The sequence below is a fragment of the Magnolia sinica genome, unplaced genomic scaffold (genome assembly GCF_029962835.1).
Source record: "Magnolia sinica isolate HGM2019 unplaced genomic scaffold, MsV1 ctg348, whole genome shotgun sequence".
NCBI lineage: Eukaryota > Viridiplantae > Streptophyta > Magnoliopsida > Magnoliales > Magnoliaceae > Magnolia > Magnolia sinica.
Window position 1 is genome coordinate 99157 of NW_026682814.1, and position 24015 is coordinate 123171.

General features: G+C 42.0%; 2 protein-coding genes across 2 annotated transcripts; both read right to left on the reverse strand.

The window, feature by feature from the left end:
* Positions 1-4338: 4338 nt before the first annotated feature.
* On the reverse strand, positions 4339-6867 carry LOC131236248 (receptor kinase-like protein Xa21). Its single transcript, XM_058233376.1, has 2 exons — positions 5873-6867; positions 4339-4865 (listed from the first exon to the last, which is right to left on the reverse strand). Exons 1-2 carry the CDS (start codon positions 6720-6722, stop codon positions 4483-4485), a joined length of 1233 nt encoding a protein of 410 aa, XP_058089359.1. The 5' UTR covers positions 6723-6867; the 3' UTR covers positions 4339-4482.
* LOC131236260 (LRR receptor-like serine/threonine-protein kinase EFR) lies at positions 6761-12518 on the reverse strand. Its single transcript, XM_058233383.1, has 7 exons — positions 12317-12518; positions 10538-10667; positions 10126-10401; positions 9076-9162; positions 8928-8988; positions 6864-8553; positions 6761-6783 (listed from the first exon to the last, which is right to left on the reverse strand). Exons 1-7 carry the CDS (start codon positions 12516-12518, stop codon positions 6761-6763), a joined length of 2469 nt encoding a protein of 822 aa, XP_058089366.1.
* Between the last annotated feature and the right edge of the window lie 11497 nt (positions 12519-24015).

Consider the following 24015-nt stretch of genomic DNA (forward strand, 5'->3'; position numbering starts at 1 on the left):
TAAAATAAGCTAACAAAATGTATGATTCTCACGAACATTGCGATGAGCCCCACCCGGCATCCTTGCGCAGGAACGAACTTCCTGCGGAAGGCTATAGCAGGAAATCGGCGTCCCCTGTCTGGGCCAGGCAGGGCAGCACCGAGACTGCGTCCGTCTCCTTATCATCCAACCACTGCGTCCGTCTCCTTATCATCCAACCATAGCTTGACGCATATGTTCTTTGTGGGACGCGGATTTCCTGCGAAAGCTTTTCGCAGGAAGTTCCTGCGCTGGGAACTCAGGTGGGGCCCACGTGTGATGTTTTTCAGGAATCCGCTCCCTCCATCCGTTTTGTGAGCTCATTTTATGGGAACAAACCAAAATTAAGGAGGATCCAAGACTCAAGTGGGCCGTACTAAAGGAAAAGGTATTTAGGGAAATTCCTACCGTTGAAACTTCCCTGGGTTCGACGGTGATGTTTACATGCCATCCATACCATTAATAATGTCATTCCTACTGGGATCAACTGAAAACACAAATATTAGCATGATTCAAAACTTTTATTGGCCCCACGAATATTTCAACTGTGGACGTTCAATTACCCTGTTTTTGGCCCACTTGAGTATTGGATACGGGTCATTTTTGGCCTCGAATACTAAAAAACACTCAAAAAAAGGATGGACGGGGAGGATTTCTCACAAACATCACAGTGGGCCCCACCTGGATTCCCAGCGCAGGAACTTCCTGTGAAAGGCTTTCGCAGGAAATCCGCGTCCTTCTTTGTGGTGGATCACATCTCAGGTGGACCACATCACAGGAAAACAATAGTAATTGGAGGTCCAACATTAGGCCCACTGTAATGTTTATTTGATATCCAACATGTTGATTGGATCACATAGACCTGGATGAAGGGAAAAGCAAATATCAACTTTGATCCAAAACTTCGGTGGCTCCCAAGAACTTTTTAATGGTGGGTGCTCAATCAACACTGTTTCTTGTGATGTGGTTAACTTGAAATTTGTATCTACCTTATTTTTGTGCTAATTTATAAAATGATCTGGAAAAATGAATGGACGGTGTGGATGCAATACATACATCATGGTGGGGCCTACAGAATACCAACCATCAGCCATTGACTAGTGGTGGGTCACTAGCCAATCTGCGTCCCCTGAAATGCGCTGTCTTTGGTTTGATGCACTGTGGATATAAAGGGAGTGGATTAGGTGCCACCCTGCGTCACACAACTCAGTGCACGCCTGATAGTGGGGCCCACCTTAGTGCATGTATTTACATTGTCCATTCGTTTTCTCAACTCATTTAAGCCATAAGCCCAAAATTGAAGCAATCCAAATCTCAGGTGGACCACACCACACCAAATAATGCTAATTCAATGTCCACCATTAAAAACTTCCTAGGCTCACTGTAATGTTTATTTTCCATCCAACCTGATGATAAGGTCACATAGACCTAGATGAGTAAAAAACAAATCAGCTTAATCCAAAACTTTTGTGGCCTGGTAGAAGTTTTTAATGCTCATTTACCATTATTTCCTTTGGTGTAGTCCACCCGAGATTCCCTAGTGGGGGTGGCTAACAATGAAGGGTGGACTGACAGTGGGGTGTACTAACAAGCTAACCTTTAAAAATAAATAAATAAAAAAAAGGTCCACCTAAGATGACGCTCTGCTTCATTTTTTGGCTCATGTCCTAACCTTAGCTGGGAAAAGGGATGAATGGCATAAATATACAATATATATGAAGGTGGGCCCACTGTCAAGTCACACTGTGTTGAGTCTGCTTCCGGATATATGAGAGGAAGAGGCTGAATTGGAAACGGACCCACCCAGCTATGCGCTTGGTTTGGGCTCCTCTTCGGTCGTGGTTTGGGTGGTGACCCGAATGACAGCCAGCTAGCTGGTGTCAAAGCTTTGTGGGCTCCCCAATGATGTATGTATTTTATCCGCGCCATTATTTCATGGGCTAATTAAGTTTAGGGCATCAGCCCAAAATTTAAGCCAATCCAAGGCTCAAGTGAACCCTACCATAGGAAACAGTAGGGAGAATAATCTCCAGTACTGAAACCTTCCTAGGGCCATAATGATGTTTATCTGTCATCCAACCTGTTCATGAGGTCAATGAAGGGGAAACACAAATATCAACTTGATTCAAAACTTTTGAGCCCCCAAGAAGTGTGGTCCACTTGAGATTTGGATCAGCCTCATTCATGGGGCTCACGCCCTAAAATTAGCTGGCAAAATGGATGGACAGTGGGGATAAAACACATACATAATGGTGGCGCCCATAGAGCTAGCTTTGAAACCAGTCTGGCGGATTAGTGACTGCTATTCGGAGGGTAAGCCAGGCCTGGTCTGAGCCTGACTTGGCACTTTCTGGGCATGGACACATGTCTTTGGCTCATGGGCAGACTCATGCTCAGGGCGAACCATTTGCCACACCACCGCATGAGCCGTGCTTGAACCATGGTTATAATACTTGGATGAGTCTGATGGAATTGACACGAACTTGGTCAGACCTGATCTGATAAACCATCCCTTGTCTTAGTACGATTCAGGTCATGCTGGGAATGGACACGAGTTCATGGCTCATTGGGTGCTAGACTTGGACAAGCTATACCAGCATATGGGCTGGACTTGACCCATGGTTTAAGACTCGTCCGAGTTTGATGACAAGGAGTATATGCAAATCTCAAGCCCGACCCAAATCAAAGTTTCAAAGCCCACAAAAGTGGGCCAGACCCAAAATAGCTTGGACACTGTTTTCAGCGACACTGCAAGATGTATCAAGAAGCTAACAAAATGTACGTTGATATGGACTGTTGGTCGAAATTCTTTCAATATCCACCTCTTCCATCCTTGTCTGGCCCACCTAATCTAGACTTGCCTGATGAGAGCAGGCATATCCAATCCGAGTTCCTTCTCATGAGAATTGATCGTATGGTTTGAACTGCGTGATGGGCCATGACTGGACGAAATTTACATTGAGCTCCTGATATCGTTGATCAAAGGTTAATTTAATCTTCTTGTTCTCATTAGGTGTGGCCCAAATAAACAGTGGGGTCTGCATGTCTGATGAACGACAGTCCAATATTAGGTTTAGATAAACGAAGCCTGGATCATAGCTACCGTGTATCTTTCTTTTTCCATACAAGTATGGCCATGGCATGTTGATCCAGACTGTTGATCTTATAATATTCACTGCTCTTTATGACTCGAAAATGCTAGACCTCAGCTCTGTCTGTCTCGTTAGAGGATACTGATCTAAGGTCTAGATATCTATTGTTCCGGTGATTTTCCTAATTCCCACTTCCACAGTAGGCCTCATAAGATCAAACGGTTTGGATATCAACAAATCATGAGCCTATTTGTAGCACTGCATCAATTTGTTTGTCATGTTAGGAGAATGTTCCTAGTCGAAGGTTCTTTTGTTTCGTTTTAGTGGGCCCATGGCTTAATTATTAAATCTGCTGATATTACGTATTCCATGTTGGATGGCCAGTGCACCGGTTGGGATTCGTCTACACTCTAGCTTTGTAGCCCACCAAGTTTTATATGTAAATCCACTCCGCCAATCAGGTGAGAACCATTATTTGAACTGTACATGTTAAAGATCAGCTGGTAAAAAATTTCAATGATACGAAAGTTTCAATTGGTGATACCGTTGGAAACGATGTAAAGCTGCGGCTAAAACAGGTTAATTTTTGTATGTTGACTTCATCCTGGTGAGTTACACTCACCAGTTTAAAGGGGTCTGATGAAAGATACACACCATGGTGGCCCACACACAAACCTATGGTAGCCCCATCAAGCTTGAGTGATTTAGGCGCTGCATAAATTAGGTGTTGCAGAGGATTCCCGTCCTTTCCGATCAACCTTCAACCATCTTGTGTCCGTACAATAATTACATGGAATATATGTCGCTTATCAACTTTATATATATAAAAAAAAGTGCACCAGACAAGCAACCCTTCCAATAGATTGCTATTGGCCCCATCTTGAAGATCACCAAAGTAATCAGCCCTATCTACTTATCAAGTGGGCCACACTGTATAAAACAATTTCTAGCCATTGATATAAAAAAGAAAAATACAACTGTGGACCACCTGATGAGTGGTTATGGCTAATCTCTGCACAAAGTAATACTCATGGTGGGCTAACCCATTAGATGGGTTCTACGTTCACTTAATTGTCTCTTTTGGAATAAGTTATATACAATTTTGTGAGGATGTCTTAGCGGCAAACATGCTGTTTATTTTGATAAATATTTCTTATTATTACACTTGTAATACAATCTCCTTCTGACTAAAACAAGATAAAAGAAAAGGAAAAGAAAATGGAACACTAAGTACAATTGCAAACATACAAGCTTCATAAGAAAACAATCATGCAGTTTTATTTTATGTGAGAATCTTCTTCAATTTAACTACTAATATAATACTAAGATAAGAGGAACCATGACCTAACAATAAGGGCTTATTTTATCCATGTCAGTGAATCCTGACCCCAAGATATAAGTCTCTAATTGCATGCATTTCCGTCGCAATGTCTCTCATCTCCATTCGTTCCCTTGGAGATTCAGCAGAACATGATACACCAATTCTGACCAATGAAACCAAGCAGTCATGTGTTCTATTTCCCAATTTGTTATTACTTTCACTGCCTTGAATAGCTTTGGCATCTTCTACAAAAAGTCCAGGATCTATAATCGCCGTTACTTGTTCTGGAAGAGCAGACTTTGCAAAGTGACGAAGGCTTAGATTGTCCTTAAACATGTCATCAGTTGGCCTCTTCCCCGTGATCATCTCCAGTAAAAGGATCCCATAACTGTAAACATCTCCATGTGTGGATGCTTTACCACCCATCCCGTATTCTAGGATTTAAAACTGAATGTTAGATAACCATTTAAAGAAAGATAAAAATAGTGGTTAGATATTGAGAGGAACAAAGGGAATATTTCATTTAATTCCCAAAATTTAGAATTTCTGAGAATAAGGAATTAGTCTTACCATAATATTTGAAATCCCTACATTATGAGCATGTACTTGATGATAACGAATAATCCTCCTAAGAAAATCTATAAATCGAACAAGAGTCCAGCTTTTTATTTTTTATCTATTTGTGTATCATGACTAGAGGTATAATCTAGTAACAATTATTCATTACTTATTACAGTACAAATTCGTGTAGGGCCTAAGCTATCTGACATTTCATCACTGCGTATCCATGGATAAGAGGGTCCTCTCTCTCTCTCTCTCTCTCTCTCTCTCTCTATATATATATATATATATGCAGTCGAGCTCATGGGAACTTCCCATGAAGTCGACCTGTGTGGGCCCCACCGTGATGCGTGTCGAACATCTTTATATAAAAGTAAAAATAAAAATAAAAGAGAGGTCTACTATGAATTGTAGACGGCCATCAGATCACCTTACTCGGATGATCCCTGCTATTCACAGAAGTGCATGCTCTCAATTCTATAGATGACCTCCATATTGTAATTATTTTTGGGTCATGTACAATCTATGGGTATTCCTTAATTTTGTTGATCATATGTGGGCCCACTTGGTCCCCGCACAGGAATCCATCCTTTCAATTTGCAATTTGACCATAGCTCATCGTCACTAAACTAAAATCACAATTCACAATGGTTTGATTCTTCTATCTTTTTGCCTTTCTTCTCTATTAAGAGTTTAATTCTGTTATTAATGTTTTTAGTCTTATATATGGAGAATGTATTAATGTATGTAGAAATATCCATTGGTAACATTATTTTTTTGCATATCATTCTTAACAAACTTCACCATAATATTAATATATGGAAAATTACCAATTATTTTGCAAGATAAATGAATAAAGATAAAGGACTAAAATCCTTACCTGGAGCAATATACCCAACAGATCCTTTAATCCCAGATGTGCTGGTCTGATTTTGAGAGCAACTTTCTGCAGCTTCAGAGAGGAACCTTGCTAAACCAAAGTCGCCCACATGGGCAACCATGTCATCATCAAGAAGAACATTGCTTGGTTTTAGGTCCCGATGAACGATTGGTGTTTGGGAATGATGATGAAGATAATCTAATGCCATAGCCACATCAATGGCTATATTTAGTCTTTGAGTAAGATTCAAATTCGTCAACTGATGTTGTTCATCTACATTTGGATGCAACCACTTCTCCAGACTACCATTAGGCATGTACTCAAACACCAGAGCTTTGAAATCATTACCATTAAAATCAATACTCGAGCAATTCGTTAAGATCTTGACAAGATTTCGGTGTTGGATATTTCTTAATGCTTCGCATTCAGCTGCAAAACTCTTAAAAGCTCCTTGTTGTAGGAGGTTGAGTACCTTCACTGCAACAAGTGTTTCAAAGCACTCAAGAATTCCTTTATATACAGAACCAAAACTTCCCACACCAATTAAATTAGTTGAAGAAAACCCATCTGTTGCTTGAAGGAGATCCGCATAAGAAACTTGTAGCCACTGATTCTCTGTAGAAGATGGAGAAGAAGCTTTCTTTGGAGAATTTCTTCTCCAATAAAGAGCGACAAAGATACACGACAAGAGAATTACCGATGAAACCACCACAATAATAACTGTGATTTTGATTCTGGGAGAAAAGGGCTTTCCTCGTTTCTTAGAAGCTTGCTTAAGGCACGCCGGCAATTGTAGTTCCGGGATACCTCCACAGTTTTCTGTTTCCAACAACTGAAATTGCGCTGGCATTTCTAAAGATCCCTCCTTTGGGCACTTCGCCCTCGAAATTATTGAATGACAAATTCAAATACTGTAAGAAATGAAATTCTTCAAAATATTTTGGAATCTGCCCAGACAAGTTATTGCGCGAAAGATCTAGTGCTTGGATACCTTTTAAATTCCTTAGAGACTCTGGAATGGTTCCTTGAAACAAGTTGCCATTCATATAGAGAAACTCCAAGCTTTGACACTTTCCCAATGAACCTGGAATTTTACCTGATAGTTTGTTCTCTGAGATGTTCATTTCCCGAATATTTTCCAAGTTATCAGCTTCCAGCAGGAAAGACCCAGTGAATGAGTTGCGAGACAGGTCCATTTGAGCTGCGCTGATTTGTTTGGGTATGGTACCATTGAGTTTATTTTCAGAAATGAACAATTGTTCCATAAATCCCCAATTTCCAAAACTTGATGGTATGTTTCCATGGAAATCATTTCCATCCAAGTAGAGAAAGCTCAATCGAGTAATGTTACCAATTAAAGGTGGGATTGGCCCTGAAAGTTTATTTCGAAACATTCTCAAGTCTTGCAACTTGTCAAGCTTCCCAATAGCATCTGGAAGAATACCCTTCAAGGAGTTCATTGACAGATCCAGAGCATACAAGCTAATGAGGTTCTCGATTCCCTTGGGAATGATTCCAAATATCTTGTTTCCTCCTAAAAAGAGCACGTTTAGCTGTGTCGAGAGATTAGCAATAGAGCTGGGCAACTCACCATAGAGATTATTAATAGCTGCACCTAAAAGCTGCAGACGGGTGCAGTTGGTGAGTGAAGTGAGGAAGCTCAGGTCATCACCTTCCCTGCTTCCAAGCTGATTAATAGCGATATTAAAACGGTAGAGAGATGAAAGACTTCCTAGATTTTCAGGTACAGGTCCACTAAAACTGTTATTAACAATATCAAAATTTTCGAGACTTGAAGCATTGGACAATGAAATTGGAATTGGTCCAGTGAATTGGTTTCCTCCTAAAGAAATCCATCGCAGGCGTGGAAAAGCAAGGCCTAGGTTGGGGGGAATGCGTCCATGTAGCCGGTTAACTGCCACGCTAAACACTTGGATGGATGAGAGATTATAAATCGATGGTGGAATCGTACCTGATAACTGATTTACACCTAATCCAAAAAAAATAATGCCTGCCAATTGACCAAGCTGGTTTGGAATTTGCCCTTCAAAATTGTTATATGTTAGATCAAGAGTGGTGAGAGAGGAAAGGTTCCCCAACGAAGGTGGGATGCTTCCTCTCAGATCATTTTTTGAGACAGAAAGGACAATGAGCTTTGACAATGAGCCAAGATCGGCAGGAAGTTCTCCTACCAGCTGATTCTGCCTGATGTGAATGGTTATCAGTTCTGAACAGTGGCTCAGATTGGATGGAATTTCTCCTTGCAGTGAATTTACGGACAGATTGAGATGCTGCAACCGGAACAGATGGTCGATTTCTTGAGGGATTTGGCCTTGGAATTTGTTGTTGGAGAGATCGATTCTTCTAAGGAAAGAGAGATTTCCTATGTGAGGTGACAAGTGGCCCAACAAGCTGTGGTCCCTGAGGTTCAAGCTCGTGACCCTTTGATGATGACGGCGACTGCACGTGACTCCCTTCCATTGACAGAAATGGAGAGAATCGTTCCATGAACTCAAGACTCGGTAAGGATCTTCAGAAATACCATATTTGAATGCGAGCAATGCGACTTGATCCGTATTATTTTTCAACGTAAATACCGAGGGTGAGCAGGAGTTGATGGACGAGAGGAGGACTGCATGGAAGAGGATAAATGACCAAAATACCCTGAGATTCTCCATTATCTGTATTGGAGATGGGAAGATGAAGTAGAAAAAAACACAAATGCAGTGATCAACTGTATTCACTTACCCTATTTATAGCCGAGTCCGGATCCTCAGGAGTGCGGATCATCTCTTTCATGCAAACAGGGATTTTTTGGAGTCTCAATTTTAATTGGTCCACGTCATCTGTACTGGCATGATTACACGGAAAGGGTTTGGCTACTCCCCGTCCCCCTGCCACCAGACAATGGCTGATGGTCGGTGCGTAGGCCCCACAACTCAATCACCACTGTTTCTTGTGGTGCAGTCCACCTGAGATTTGGATCGCCTCATTTTTGGTCTCATTAAAAAAATGAGCTGATAAAATGGATGAACGGTGTAGATAAAACGCAAACATCAGTTGAGCGGATGGAAACCGTGTTATGTGGAGAACGTAGACTCTCGCAGTCTCCTCGTCTAACCATAGAAAGTTCATGGAAGAGAGAAAAAAGGAGAACGAAAAATAAGACTACAATACCCTTAAGCAAATGATCAACTAGTTACGCTATAGTGACGATGAGAGAAGGATCCAAGTATGGAGCAGATCCTCCATATTTACAGACAAGGGTCCACTTCTCAACTGTTGAGGAGCTGCAGAGAGAGTAACAAAAGAAGATCACATGATTACGTGGCTCTATTGTCTCTGGTCTCCGCCCGAACATCCTCTATTTTATTATTTTATTTATTTATTATTATTATTTTTAATGGCGCTCCGTAGATATGTAGAAATAATGTGATCCATCGTTGCGTGCATATATTTTGCCTCATCAATGAAATCTTTAAAAAAAATTAAAAATTAAAAATTAAAAATAAATAAAAATAAATAAATTACGTGCTCTGTTATTATTATTATTGCCGTCCACCGTTATTATTGCATCAGAAAATGTTAGCGTGAATCTCGCACGCATAAGGGACGCGTGACTTGTGTTGGAATGGAGGGAAGGACTATATATGTTCATAAGATCCAATCCGTCCATCAGTTGTGTCACCCATGGGTTTGTCCCTGATCCCAAAAATCAGGCCACAAACAAGCAAAAGTTGGGAAGGGGACACTAACCTTTGAAACCTTTCATTTGTGTGTGGGATCCATCGTGGTGTGCATATCTCATTGGGCCACATTAAATGAATTTAGTGGTTTAAGAAAGACTTTACAATATTCTCTATGATGTATGGGTGTTTTTTTTTTTTTTTTTTCTTTTTGCACACCAACGTATACACACACTCACATGAGTGGATTTCACCTAAATGGGTACCCAAACCCATAGCACTCTTGACAGTCTGCCACTCATATACTATTTTGTTACTTGTGTTGGAACTCTTGTGATTGACGGTGTATTTTTGAACAATCAAATATATTCAAAAGAAACATGGATGTGCACAACCTAGGCCATTCCGGCAGGAATGCAGCAAAATTGCAGGCTCGCCTATCATTTCCTATAGGCATTGGACCTGTTAACAATTCTAATAGATCCGATGTCAGTTTTATCTAACAAAATACGACCCTTAATCAGCCGAGGGAGGGAGGAGACATTGTGGAACAAAAAATCAGTCTACGTTCTGCTGCCCTCTTTGGTCAGGCCGTCAACAGGCCCGTTTGCTTCTCTAGGGATGAGAGAGATCCGATAGGATCCCCTGTCAAGGAGACTCTTGATCCTGGCCAACCAATAAACCCATTTCCAGTCACAGGAGGACTCCCCGGATATGCAGTCTACCACCCACTTAGAATCCGATTTCAGGAGAACTCTGTCCATGCCAGAAGAAATACAGAATTTCAAACCATCCCAAACAGCCCGGAGTTCAGCCAAATTATTTGAAGTCGTCCCGTAACCGCTGAAAAACGAAAATACCATCTCACCATTGTTGTTCTTGCAATTTCGCCACCGCCTGCAGGCCCCGGATTGGATAGAGGAGAACCGTCTATGTTCAGCTTAAATCAGCCCCTGGGAGGCCTAGTCCATCTCACGACCTCAACTGCCGAAGGGGAGAAAGAACGCCTATTTTGCCGAGAATCCGAGGTGACAGGAGGAAGATAGATAGGCTGCCAGGGGACCTTGGAGCGAGAAGCGGAGAATATATCCAACCACCATAAAGCTTTCCTGAACACAGCCGAAGCTGAAATAGGGTGATCATAAAAAACAGCGCCATTCCTAGCTCTCCAAAATTTCCAAACAGCAAAGGCAGGAGCTAAACGGAGAGCCATCGGAACCTTGATGAAAGGAAGAGGCCTAAGCCACCACTAGATCAGCCGACTCTCAATTGAGAGATGGGAACCGATGGAAATCCTAAAGAATCTGGCCAGAAGATCCCAAACCTTATTAGCCAATTCGCTAAATAGGAGAAGGTGAGAGATAGTTTCTGAGCTAGGCCTGGATGTCTGGCCGTCCCTGCAGCAAACACACATAGAGGCGAGGGAGATCCCTTTACTCTGAATGCGAGCATCGACTGACAACGCCCCATGGATGGATTTCCATAGGAAGGTTGAAACTTTTGGAGGGAGCCTTGGATGTCAAACCCACTTCGCCCAGTTTTTCTCCTGCCCGCGCGATCTGCCAATGTCCCAGGCTGATTTCACTGAAAATTTCCCCGCAAGGCCAAAGGGCCAGATAGGAAGGTCATCCCCAGGCGAGGTGCAAAGTCCCCCTTGAATTATATGGGCCACAACCCTTACTGGAAGAGAGCTAGTGGCGTCCATCCTCAGCCCATCGACCCCTAGAAAATCTGTCACCTGCAAGGTCCTCTACTTGGGCCGAATATGAATTGACTCCAATGAGTCCCAGGGGCCCAGCCCAGTCCAATTACAGTCCCACATGATGAGGTCCCCTCAGCCCACTTCCCATTGGGCGTGCCTGACTAAAATAATGAATAGCTTAACCAAACGATTCCAGATCGGTGAGGCCCCAGAAACAATCTTGACGGGGACTTCGTTAGGCTCGTTTTACAGGTATTTGGACTGCATAAATTTAGCCTAAAGACTCTTACCTAAATCGAATCTGATACCCCAGGCCATTTTTAGATGAAGCGCATCCATAACCTCTTTTAATTTTCTGATTCCAAGGCCCCCCTCGGCTTTGGGGAGAGCAATTGACCTCCAATTTTTCCAGTGAAATTTCTTCTTACCTTCCCGGTAACCCTAGAAGAAATTAGCAAAGGAGGCCTCTAATATATCCAACACTCTCTTTGGAATGACTGTGGCTGCAAGAGAATGAACTGAAATTCCACTCAGAATTGAGGAGATGAGGGTTAATCTGCTTTTTTTTTTTTTTTCAAACTTTCCTTTTATTCAGACGATAATAGAGGCTTTACAAAAGGACTACACCATGTTTTAGGTCCCCTCAAACTAAAAAAATATGGAGAGGGCCTATCGTAGGGATTCATGGACGATCCCTATTTACAATAGAAGCAGAAGGCAAAACGAGAAACAACAAAACAAGGAATTAGGCTGAATAGATTGCTCTGAGAGACCCTAGCTTGACCCTATCTAAAAATATCAGCCCGTGGACTTCCAGTGGGAGCGACCTATGGTGAAAATGAAGCGCGTTTAGTTGACGATGGCTCCCTTCTCGGGCCATATGGTCCGCTAGGCCGTTAGCTTCTCTAAGTGTGTGAGAGAAGGAAAAATTGCCCTGCCTGCGTAGTCAGTTAATCTGTGAAATCCAGGGTTTCCACTTCCACGGACTATTAGACTAGTTTGTGAGACTTGCAATCACCAAGTTTGAATCAGATTCTACCATAATTCTTTGCATACCTTTCTCTAAGCATAACACCATCCCATCGTGAATAGCATGAAGTTCTGCTAGGTTGTTGGAACCAACCCCGTAGGCCACGGAGAAACCGAAGATGAAGGCATCGTTGTTGTTCCTGCAAATGCCACCCCCGCCTAAGAGACCAGGGTTAATGCTGAACCATCTACATTTAATTTGAACCACCCGGGGGATGGCTGCTTCCATTTAACCAGGATTGTGGTAAAACGTCTCATATAGCTGGACAGCCTAGCGGGACTGGATCCGAGGGGCCTGTCAAGGCTGTCCATGTGTATAGCACCAATTACCAAATTTGCCCACCATCTGACATAGGCGACGGACCTTCAAATGTTCATGGGACAGTTGTCATAAATAGCTGCATTTCTGGATCACCAGACCTCCCACCGGATGAGAAGTGGAAACAAAGTCCTGACCATTTTTTACGCACAGCTTGGGGCCGCTGCGTTCCTCCAGTGGGTGAGCTTGCTCTCAACAGAGTTGGGGGGGGGGGGGGGGGGGGGGTATACCACACTGCACACCAAACAACGTCCAGAGAGCAGATGCATGAGTCCCTGCAAGGAAGAGATGGGTAGGGGGGTTAACCTGCTTGCCTGAGAGAGGATTTTGGCATTCCAGCCATGGACTTTGGCAGCCACTTTATCTACCAAGGGCTTTAAAAGGCTACAAACAATCCTCCCTTTGGCAATGGAAACCCCCAAATAAGAGAAGCTTGAAATGGACTTACTAAGACCCAGAATTCTTTCTATACTTCCGACTCGGGCAGTGGACAGTTTGGGGGAGTAGTAGAAGGAACTCTTCCTCAAATTGATCCTTTGACCGAAAACCGCCTAAAAAGAGGAGAGGAAATTGTGGGCCGCATCAAGAGAATTCCAGGAGCTGTTTAGGAATAATAAAGTATCATCTACATAAAGCAAACGGGAAATCTGAATGCACCCTTGCTTTAGTTTGAATGGCTTTCAATGCCCATTGGAGACCAACTTGAAGAAGCCCCGACTGAGAACTTCGGCCACCAGGATAAATAGGCTAGGGGAGAGAGGGTCGCCCTACCTTAACCCCCTAGAGGATTGGAAGAATCCACAACTTTCGCCATTGATAAGGACAGAAAACAAGTAATTGTTCCAACAGGATTCCACCGTTCTGACCTAGCTGCTACAAAACCGAACTTGAGGATGACCTTCTTCAGGAAACTCCATTTGACCCTATCATAGGCATTTTCCAAATCAAGCTTCAAGACAAGGTTCCCACCTCGAACCTTGCTGCCTATATCTTTATAAATTTCTTGACAAAGAGCAATATTAGCTATGCAGTTGGTATAGTCAACCGTTATTAGAGTAACCCGGGACAGTCTCATTAGCAAGTCGTCAAACGTATATTCCGCTATCTTAGAGGAATAAAAGACCTAATGTTGTGTTATGAAGGCACAAGTCTCGAGCCCAAAGGATATTCAGATACTGCTTGGGGTAATGACGCCGACGAGGGAAAGTCTACTTCAGGATATGTATTCTTACTCGGAGGAGGAGCTATCTCATGGTCGAGTAAGAAACAGACATCCACAGCTCTTTCATCTATGGAGGCCGAGTACATTACATGTTGTGCTGCAATTCAGGAGTGTGTATGGGTTCACAGATTTCTATTGAGTCTGGGTGTTGTACCGAGTATTCATCAGCCTATATCGCTAAAGATAGACAATACTTCTGCCATTGATTTGACAAAGGACCCTAAACACCACCAGAAATCTAAGCAGATTGAGATCAAGTATCATTACGTCCGTGATCAAGTGAGAGATAAGAAAGTCACCCTCAGCTACATTCCTACTAAGGAGATGATGGTTGATCCTATGACGAAACCTATAGCTAAAGATCTATTTCAGGTTCACGTCAGGCAGATGGGGTTGAGGAAAGCTTGACTGATGTACTTGTTTTGTAGTACCTTTGATCTTTCATTAATGAATAATATATTCCTTTTATTCAGTATTGAACACTAATATAACTAGGTATGAAGATTATCAGCATTTACCTTGAAATCATGTAGGATTTCTATTTTTGTCGGCAGGCCGGTCACCCACTCACATGGGTTAACCAACCTTAAATGTACAAGAGAGGTACATTTGGGGCTATGTTTATACATTGAGGTATGAACTTCCCTTTATTGTGAATAATAAAGGATGATGATATGAGTGAGTCGTATCCGCCTACAATCTTATAAAGATTGAAGATGAGACTGATAAAGTTGAATAACATAATCACACCATTCCGTTACATGCAATCATTGTTATGGCCTAAAATTAAAGCCAGGTTATGAGGTTATGAGATGAGTCGTACCTCATGTAGAATGACCTGTGTATTGTAGACCCGACATTCACCTAGTATTGTCTACTTTAGGACATGGATTGTAGTCACGTGTTCGGACCTATTACCTACAGATTGCTTTGATTTGATCTAATTATTGCAACGTGCGAGTAGCCAGTCCCGTAAGTAACTTTTTGTGTCCTTAGCTACCCTCCTTTTGTGTATATGAGGATGAGATTGAGTGTCGCTACTTTAGTGTACTATGACGAAAGGTCCTTGATTGGCCAGACTTAGTTACGCTAGGAAAGCGGCTTCATTAATTCCAAATTACACATCTGTGTGGGGAAGATCCCGTGACAGCTACACTAAGTTTTTAGAACTATAAATACACACTTGAAGACTTATCCGCCGGCAGTATCGAGTTGTTTTTATTAGACTTTTGCAAACAATATTTTTCTTAAAAAACATATATATATATATATAAAAGTATTGTTTTAAATTGGTTTCAATCGAAGTTTGTGAAAAATCAAGTTTTGATAATAACTCGATAAGTTGGATAAGTGCGTATGTTGGCCGAGTACTCCAGATCGGGAGTCAACTCCATCCGGTGTGGTCATGCGGACTACGACAAGCATTTTAAAGCTTGTGTTATTGAGTACTAGTTAGGTGGTCACTTAGTACTTAAGTCCATGTGAGAAGATTACGGTGATCCAGCTGGTCCCATGCCTCTGATTCTTTTGATCGCGATGTTTGATCTTTGATTGTTATATAGTGAGTTAAATGGACAAATTTTTGTGCCTATCCCACAATGTGATTGAGTGAGAGATGCTGGACGTAGGCCAGTAGGGCCCATTGGTGAGCAATCACTAGTGGGTGGGTCCCACATGTTTAGGCTTCTTTCGGCCTTTTCCATTTGGTTGAGATTTCAAATTCAACTTTGAATTTGAAATATGATAGGAGATAGGGATTTGACCGGATGATATGGTTTCATCCTATCTCATCCGATCTCTCCTTCCTTTCCTATAAAAAGGGATGCGCTCTCTCTCGCATTGAATCATACGATAAACCGAGAGTATACAGAGAGATACAGTGTGCACTATAGTCTGTCCATTTTAGCTTGTCCTTGGGACGATCTGATCCATAGATCGCAATCCGGGGCCACTTATACCGTAGGATCAGAGGTGTGAATAGATCCATCTGCTCCAGTAGTAGATAGGCGGGCCGTTGGAGTGTCAATCTTCTGCTTTGTAAAGGTTCTAAACATCGTGTAGACCGTCAGATCTTGAGGGCTCACCTTCCGCGCTTCCCTACACTACAATGGTGTATATATATCTCATCCAACGTATGCATTAAGTAGGCCCCACCAGAATAATCAATTGTTCCAAAAAACAGGCTAATCCCATGTTTACGTTGGCCACACTGAATTAAAAATAAAAATAAAAATGAACATCCACCCCAAAAACCCAAACTCACGTGGTAGCTAGCTCAGTCAATGGTTGGATCAGCCAGATTATTAAGGTGTCCAACTTTCAATGGGGGAGAACCTGCTGGACAGGTTGGAGGCCATACAAACACTAAAATAGGCCACATGCATAACTTTTACCGAATAAGCTTATCCTAAGAGGTACTTGCTGGGTAACAGGCTTCCCACAAGGTTGTTGCAAATAATATTAAGTATTGTATGATTAAAATTTATTTTACTTGCAGGGTAACAGGCTTCCCACAAGGTTGTTGCAAATAATATTAAGTATTGTATGATTAAAATTTCTTAAAAATAGGGTATAAATTAACTAGCAGTGATTACCATGTAGATGGCACACATGAATGAATCCACGATACCGGCGGCTATTGGCTATTGGGGAAGAATTTTCTTATTTGATGTTGACTGTTAACTAGACGCGATTTTCCTGGTCAGTCGTCTTCATCCAGTGAGCAGAGACGTCGGTCGGAAGTCAATTGAGAAAAGCCATGCCATATATCTCATAATTCCTCTCTCAGGTCTTCAGTCACGAATGCTTTTTGACCAAAGAGGTCACCTACCTTTGATCTATCGCGTCATTCTTTTCTCTGTAAGATCTCTGTCAGAAGGTTAATATGATAGTTTCATGTCTAACCATACAATATTATCTCCATTTAAATATTAGAAATTAAGAATACATATATGGAAATCACCCATTTAAATATATACAAATCAAAATAAAGAAATCTAAGATGAAAGAAATGGAGGCATAGATGTGCTCGGCGCATGGGACCATCACGTGGGATCTACAGTCTCCTTACCCAACCATTGCTTGACAGGTAAGCACCCTGCAATGGAAACCGTGGGGAGAACGTCGACTTGACGAATAAGCAAAACCGTGTTGAAACGGAGCTCCCTGTAATGGAAACCGTGTGGAGAACGTCGACTTGACGCACAAGCAAAACCGTCTTGAAACGGAGGCGGATGGCGTGACCTCCTTAGACGTGTTGACGTGGCAAAGTTATGTGGGCTCCACCATGATGCATGTGTTATATGCAAGCCATTCTTTCATTTTGCAAAATTATTTTAGCATGAGTCTCATATGATATAGCCCACATCAAAATGTGGCCCTTATGATAGACTATCCGTGTCAAGTGGGCTCCACATGATGGACGGTCCATAGCAAAGGTAGGACCCATATGATGGATGGTGGACATCAAAGGTGGGCCTACATGATGAGTTACTCATATTGAAGGTGACCCCACATGATGAATGATCCACATTAAGGTGGGTACACATAATACATGGTTCATATCGAAGGTAGGCTTTACATGATGGATGGCTCACATTAAAGTGTGGCTCATTATAATGAACCATCCACATTAAGTGGGCCCCATATGATAGATGGCCCAAGTCAAAGTGTATCTGAACACGATGGACCTTCCACATTAAGTGGGCCCCACTTGATTGATGGTCCACATTAAAGGTGGGATCCACATGATAGATGATGGACATCAAAGGTGGACCCACATGATGAACGACTCATATTGAAGGTGGGCCCCACTTAATGAATGTTCCACATCAAGGAGGCCCGCATAATGGATAGAGTGGGCCTCACAAGATGGATAGCCCGCATCAAAATATGGGCCCTTGTGATGGATAGTCCACATAAAGTGGACCCCACCTAATGGACAGTCCACATTCAAGGTCTTGCGTGATGAATAACCCATATTTAAAGTGGCCGCAAGGGATCCTTTAAGATCTCTCACATCCTTAGAAAAGTAAAGGGTCCGGCGAATGGATTGGCAAAGGAGGGCAATAAGGTGCAATCTGATAGGTACTTTAGTGAGGCATAATGAGACATCTTCTATGCCACGTCTGGTTAAGGGCCGCTATCTGCTAGATAGAACTGGTTTAGGCTCTATTAGAGAATGTCAATATTCATCCTCTATATAGGATATGATAGGTGGGGCAGGTTTTTTGCCCTGTTTCCCACCCGAAAGGCTTGGATTGTAAATTTGCAATATTAATGAAATGCTCTCATCAGAGTTTTTTGAAAAATTAAATGATGGACGACCCACTTCGAAGGTAGGTGGGGCCCACATGATGAACACATCAAATGTAGATTCCACGTAATGAGCCGACATTGAGGGGCCCACATAAAGGATAATTAGCATTGATGGTAGGCCTCACATGATGAATAACCTACATTAAAGTGGGCCTCAAATAATGCACGATCCACAAAGGTCAACACCTAATGATGAATGGCAGGTCTACTCTCAAGATAAGCCTCGCATGATGGATTGCCTACTTTGAAGATTTGGCTCACACGATGGACGATCCACATCAAAGGTGGGCTTCATATGATGAATGACCCACATCAAATATCCAACATAATAGACACCCTAAATGTCTTAAACATGAACGTTGTATCTATCCATTCTCATGCCATTTGGGGCATCATCAGTTTATTATGAGATTCGTCAAAACAGTGGTCTGGATTACTTTTAATAATGGAGTTGTTGTAATTTTTAATCCCATGGGATCGGTCCGGCCAAACACGCCCTTATTGTTTTGAAAAGGTAATTTAGGAAACGAACTTATTTAAAAAAGAACTAGAATGGAAAGAGTAGCTCCTTTTCGAAAAGTTCTCGTTAGATTAGAGTAGAGATGTCAAACGAGACCTTAGACCTGATTAACGGGTTTGATAAAAGATACCATGGTGACCCTACACACAAATCTATGATCAGTATCCTATCTCCATTGTTCACTGTGGTGTGGCTCACTTGAGTTGTTTATATTAGTGAGTTCTTGCTTCAAAATCCTAGAATCCAAGATAGAGCATGAGGGACGGAGTGGATTTTACATATATAAGATGGTCAGTTCAAAAATCTTAAGTATTCAGGCGTTGCCTATAACAGGTGTTGCAGAAGACCCCGTTCTTTTCCATTAACCTTCAACCATCCAAGATTGCTTCCTACCCCGGCCGTCTCTAGCCATGAGGTGGCATCCCATTTCTTATATCATTTTAAGGTATAAGCATAAAAATAATAGGGGATCCTTATATCATTTTAAGGTGTGAGCGTAGAATCTGAGTTCGATCCGACGCTCAATTGGAACACACCACATATAATTCTAACTCTTGTATTTAATCCTTTGTGCATTTAATGCAACCCAAGTTTATTATTTGGTGTGGTCCACTTGAACATTGAATCTGCCTGATTTTATTGCACATGCCTTAAAATGATATGAGAAAAAGGATGGATGGTATGAATAAACGGATGCATCATGGTGGGCCCTCCCATAGAACTGCCCTTTCGTGGCTAGAGACGTCCATCCCCGGTGGTCAGACAATGTGGTGTGAGTCTGTGGGTGTGTGGGGGTGTTAGTGCATGTGTTTTTATTTATTTATTTATTTATTTATTTATTTTTTAAAAAAAACACCTTCAACCATATGGTGGTCACACAATAGTTACATTCAATATGGGCCTCTCACAAACCTTTTTTTAAAAAAAATCCGTTCATTGTTTTTTTATATGACACATGGTCAACCTGAGGAGCGGACATACCTATTTGGGCACCTAATAAAGGGCTCGGGTCATGCAATTTGTCATGTGTCGCAAGATAGTCTTTTCGTTGGACTGAAAAAATGGAATATCCGATCTGTCTCCTTGTAAAATATTTCTTCGACTGGAAGTGTCCTTGTTAACTTGTTAACGTTGATTTATTGACTTTGACTTTTAGATCAGACGTGTGACAAAGGGTAGCCGACTGCGTCATGCCCCTGCCTCCAGGGCAATAGGTTGAGGCAGGTTCTGTGTGGGCCCACCATGATGTATGGGTATCATCCACACCAAGAAAAAAGGTAGACAAAGGCTCATGTGAACCAAAGGTTCTAAAGTCTTGTGAGTCTACCAAATCTACTTGGACGAAGTGCCTTACACGGCCCATGTGGACAACTTTCAAGCATCAATCCAAAACGGGAATGGCCATAGGAGTTGCGTCCACGGACTTTTGTTTATACATGCATCATAATGTATTGGACGCCAATTAGCTACTGAATTCCAAAGAAGCAATCTTGCTATTGAAGTGATGTCACCGTCTTCCGTGGGCCCCAATATCATGCATGTGTTGTATCCACGCTGTCCACCCATAGGAGGAGATCATTTTAAGGCATGAAGCAATGACCGAAGCAGATCCAAAGACCAAAGCTCAAGTGTATCCCACCGCAGAAAACAGAGGGGATTGAACGCCTACAATTAAAAAAATCTTTGGGCCACGTGAGTTTTCTATAAAGCTAATATTTATAATTTCCTTTATTCCATGTCTGTATTAACTTATAAACAGGTTAGATTTCAAATAAACATCACGGTAGGCCTTACGAAGGTTTCAATGGTGGGTGTCATTGTCCCCACTGTTTTCTATAGTGAGGTTCACTTGAATTTTGGATCGGCCTCGTTTTTTGGTTCATGCTCTAAAATGATCTCTCCAAATGGATGGAAGGTGTGGATACAAAACATACATCATGGTAAGGCCTACAGAATGTGGTGACGTCACTTCAGTATTGAGACTCGCTACCCTGCTAATCCGCGTCCGAATATATTCCAAGATTTCTGGAGTAATTGTGGAGCCCACCGTAATGCATGTATTTAATATTTAAGCTGTTAATTCATCTTTCTAGATCATTTTATGGCATTGGCCCAAAAGCAAAGTAGATCCCAATCTCAGGAGGACCACACCATAGGAAATAGGTGTGATTGAGCACACACCACTAAAAATTTCTTGGTGTACTGAAAAAGTTTTGAAAGCTTATATTTGTGTTTCCCTTTCATCTAAGCCGGTGTGACATAATCGATAAGATAAGTTGGACTGCCCGTAAACATTATGATAGACCCTAGAAATTTTTTAACATCGGTCATTCAATCACCACTGTTTTGTGTGGTGTGGCCACTTTGGATTCCCTAGTGGGGGTGGCTAACAGTGAAGTGTGCTAACAAGCTAAAAAAAAAAAAAAAAACAGACAGAAGAAGTAGAAGAATGATGGACAACACAAAACTGACGGGGGGAGGTACATTATGAGTTCGATCACGGTCTTCCTCAGAAAATAATTACTCTGGATCCACAGAGCTCTCTGTACTCATAGAGATTCCTCGAATCTACTATGATAAAAATAAAAATAATTTTTAATAAATTCAAAATAAATTGTTGATGATAAAAAAAAGAAATTACAATCTTTTAAATACTGAACTCAAACCTAGTTAGGACTCTAGTTTTAGACTCAAACTCAACTCAAACACCCTTAAAATGTGACCAACTATACCTACTAGACTTCATGGTTTTCGGCAAAAAATAGTGAGTATCCAATTTGGCCTAACCACGTTATTCTCCTAATTTTTCTAAGCCCTTTACATGTTGGGCATGACTCCTACAGCTCAAATAGTAAAAAATTATAATCAAATTAAAACTGACTATTAATAGTAAAAGTAAAAATAAAATGTACTTTTGACCATTGATTTGATGGAATCTCACAAATCTAACATGGGCAACACAACGTAGGGGGTTGGTTGGCTAAAGTAGTTTCTCCTGCCCAAAATCATGTATGATATGTTGAAAAACACAATTGTTTTAAGGTTCTGACGGTCTTGATCACTTCTACCTTTGATTGGGCCTTATATGTTCCATCTTTGCTATGAAAGTGTCATAGAGCCGCTCTTCATCAAAATCACACACATTATAGTGGGTCCCATCGTCACGGATCCACTGGGTGTATTTATTACAAGGAACTGTACATAAAACAAGATGAGGGTATAGTGCCTGCCTGCACGATCCTCCACAGTGGATAGGTGATGGGCCAAATCTCTGTTGGTCAATTGCATCCGTCTTGATCAGTGCTCATATGCTCGTTGCATGCAGCACCTTGGACATTTAGGGTCTAGATAACTTCCAACCTATCAAGTACACAAGACATCTAACCCTTCCAACAGGTTGGCTCCACCATGAAGATTAGGTTGGCCCCACTATGAGGATCATACAAATCAGCCCTATCTACTTATCAAGTGGGTCACACCAAATAAAACAATTTCTATCCATTGATAAAGAGATAGATACAAGTGTGGACCACTTCATGAGTGGTTATAGCTTATCTCCGCACAAGGTATAATACTCATGGTGGGCTAACCTATTAGATGGGTTGGATGCTGCATGCACTTGATTGGTTGGAATAGGTTACATATTAGCTGCACTGGATACCTCTTTCCGAGTAGGTCTGACCATGAATTAAACAGTAGTAACTGTATATATAATTATCATGCAGTTTTATTTTATGTTGGAATCTTCTTCAATGAAAGTACTGGTAATATAATCCAAGTAGTTATTGAGATAAGAAGAAACTTCACATAACAATAGAGGTTTATTTGTTCACGTTGGTGAATCTGACCCCAAGATATAAGTATCTTATTTCATGAATCTCTGTGGCAATGTCTGCATCTTCATTCGTTCCCTTGGAGACTCTGCAGAACACAATATGCCTATCCTGACCAATGAAACTAAGTAGCCATACATTCTATTTCTCAAGTTGATATATATATATATATATATATATATATATTTTTAAAAGAAGAAGAAGAAGAAACAGAAATTCGGGCCTCCCGGGCAGGAAAACAGAAACCCGGGACCGCCTATCATATCCATGTACAGGCCCAACACCCAAAAGCTACTATGGACAACTTCAAGTCTCCCTAACGGAGCCCAGACCTATTTTATCTAACATATACAGGCCTCTAATGCATGTCCGAAGGTCTCTAGCAGTCTCAAAGACCGAGTGATTTTGATTCGTCGCACCAGCCTTAGCCAAGTCATCGTCCGAGCCATTCCCTTCTCTAGGGATGAGGGATATCGAAAAAACTCCCCTGCTCTTCAATCTTTTGATCCTGGCCCACAATATCCCCACTTCCATGTTGGAGAAGAGTTCCCATTGAGCGCATCCACCACATATTTAGAGTCGGATTCCAGCTCTACCTGACTATACCCAAATTCCACTCATTGGGACATAGCATCATATAGAGCCCGGAGTTCGGCCCTATTATTTGTACCTACCCCCCCGATGGGCCTAGGTTGCCAATAATAAAGCCATCTATCACTTTCACCCACCCTGCGCTGGGTCTGGACCATTTGACAAACTACACAGTTTTGGTAGGGAAGGGCCAGGCAGGGATCCCCAGACTTTGAAAGAGGGAGCACTCGGAGTGGTTGTTAGGCCTGGGGCCAGGGAGACCACTACTCACCTTGGACATCAACCATTTGATCTGATCCACTACCTTGCCCACTCTCGGGCTGATACCTTCATACTTTGCAGCGTTTCTGGCTCTCCATATCTCCCATAGGATTAGGCACGGAATTATTCGGCGTAAGCGGGATGAAGTACCGCACGGAAGTAGGACATTCCACCATGACCTGAGCCTATCGCTGATGGACCCATGAGGGAGGATATGGAGGTTGAAGAGGGCGTTAAAAGCTTTCCATACCTTATCTGCTAGCGCACCTCTGATGAAAAGATGGTTAAGGGATTTTGATTGGGGGGGCAAAATCTTGATCGGTTTCACAGCAAATGCATTTAGAGGCGATGTTAACACCCTTCCTCTGGATCCTTTCATCAACAGGAATAGCCCCCAGAATCAACCTGCAGATGAAAACTAAAATCTTGAGGGGGATTTCGGCATAAAAGATCCTTTTAGCCTATGACATCTCCAGCCCTCTCGATCTGTAGATTTCCCATCCAGACTTAACTGAGAAGTTTTCAGAGCGATCGTGTGGGCAGAACAACTAATCTGGTTCAAAAGATGTGCAGAAACCCCCCGCTCTGATGTGATCGACCACCTCTCCTGGAAGAAGGAAGACCGTTGGAGAGTTCATGTCAATACCATCCTGGTGCATCACT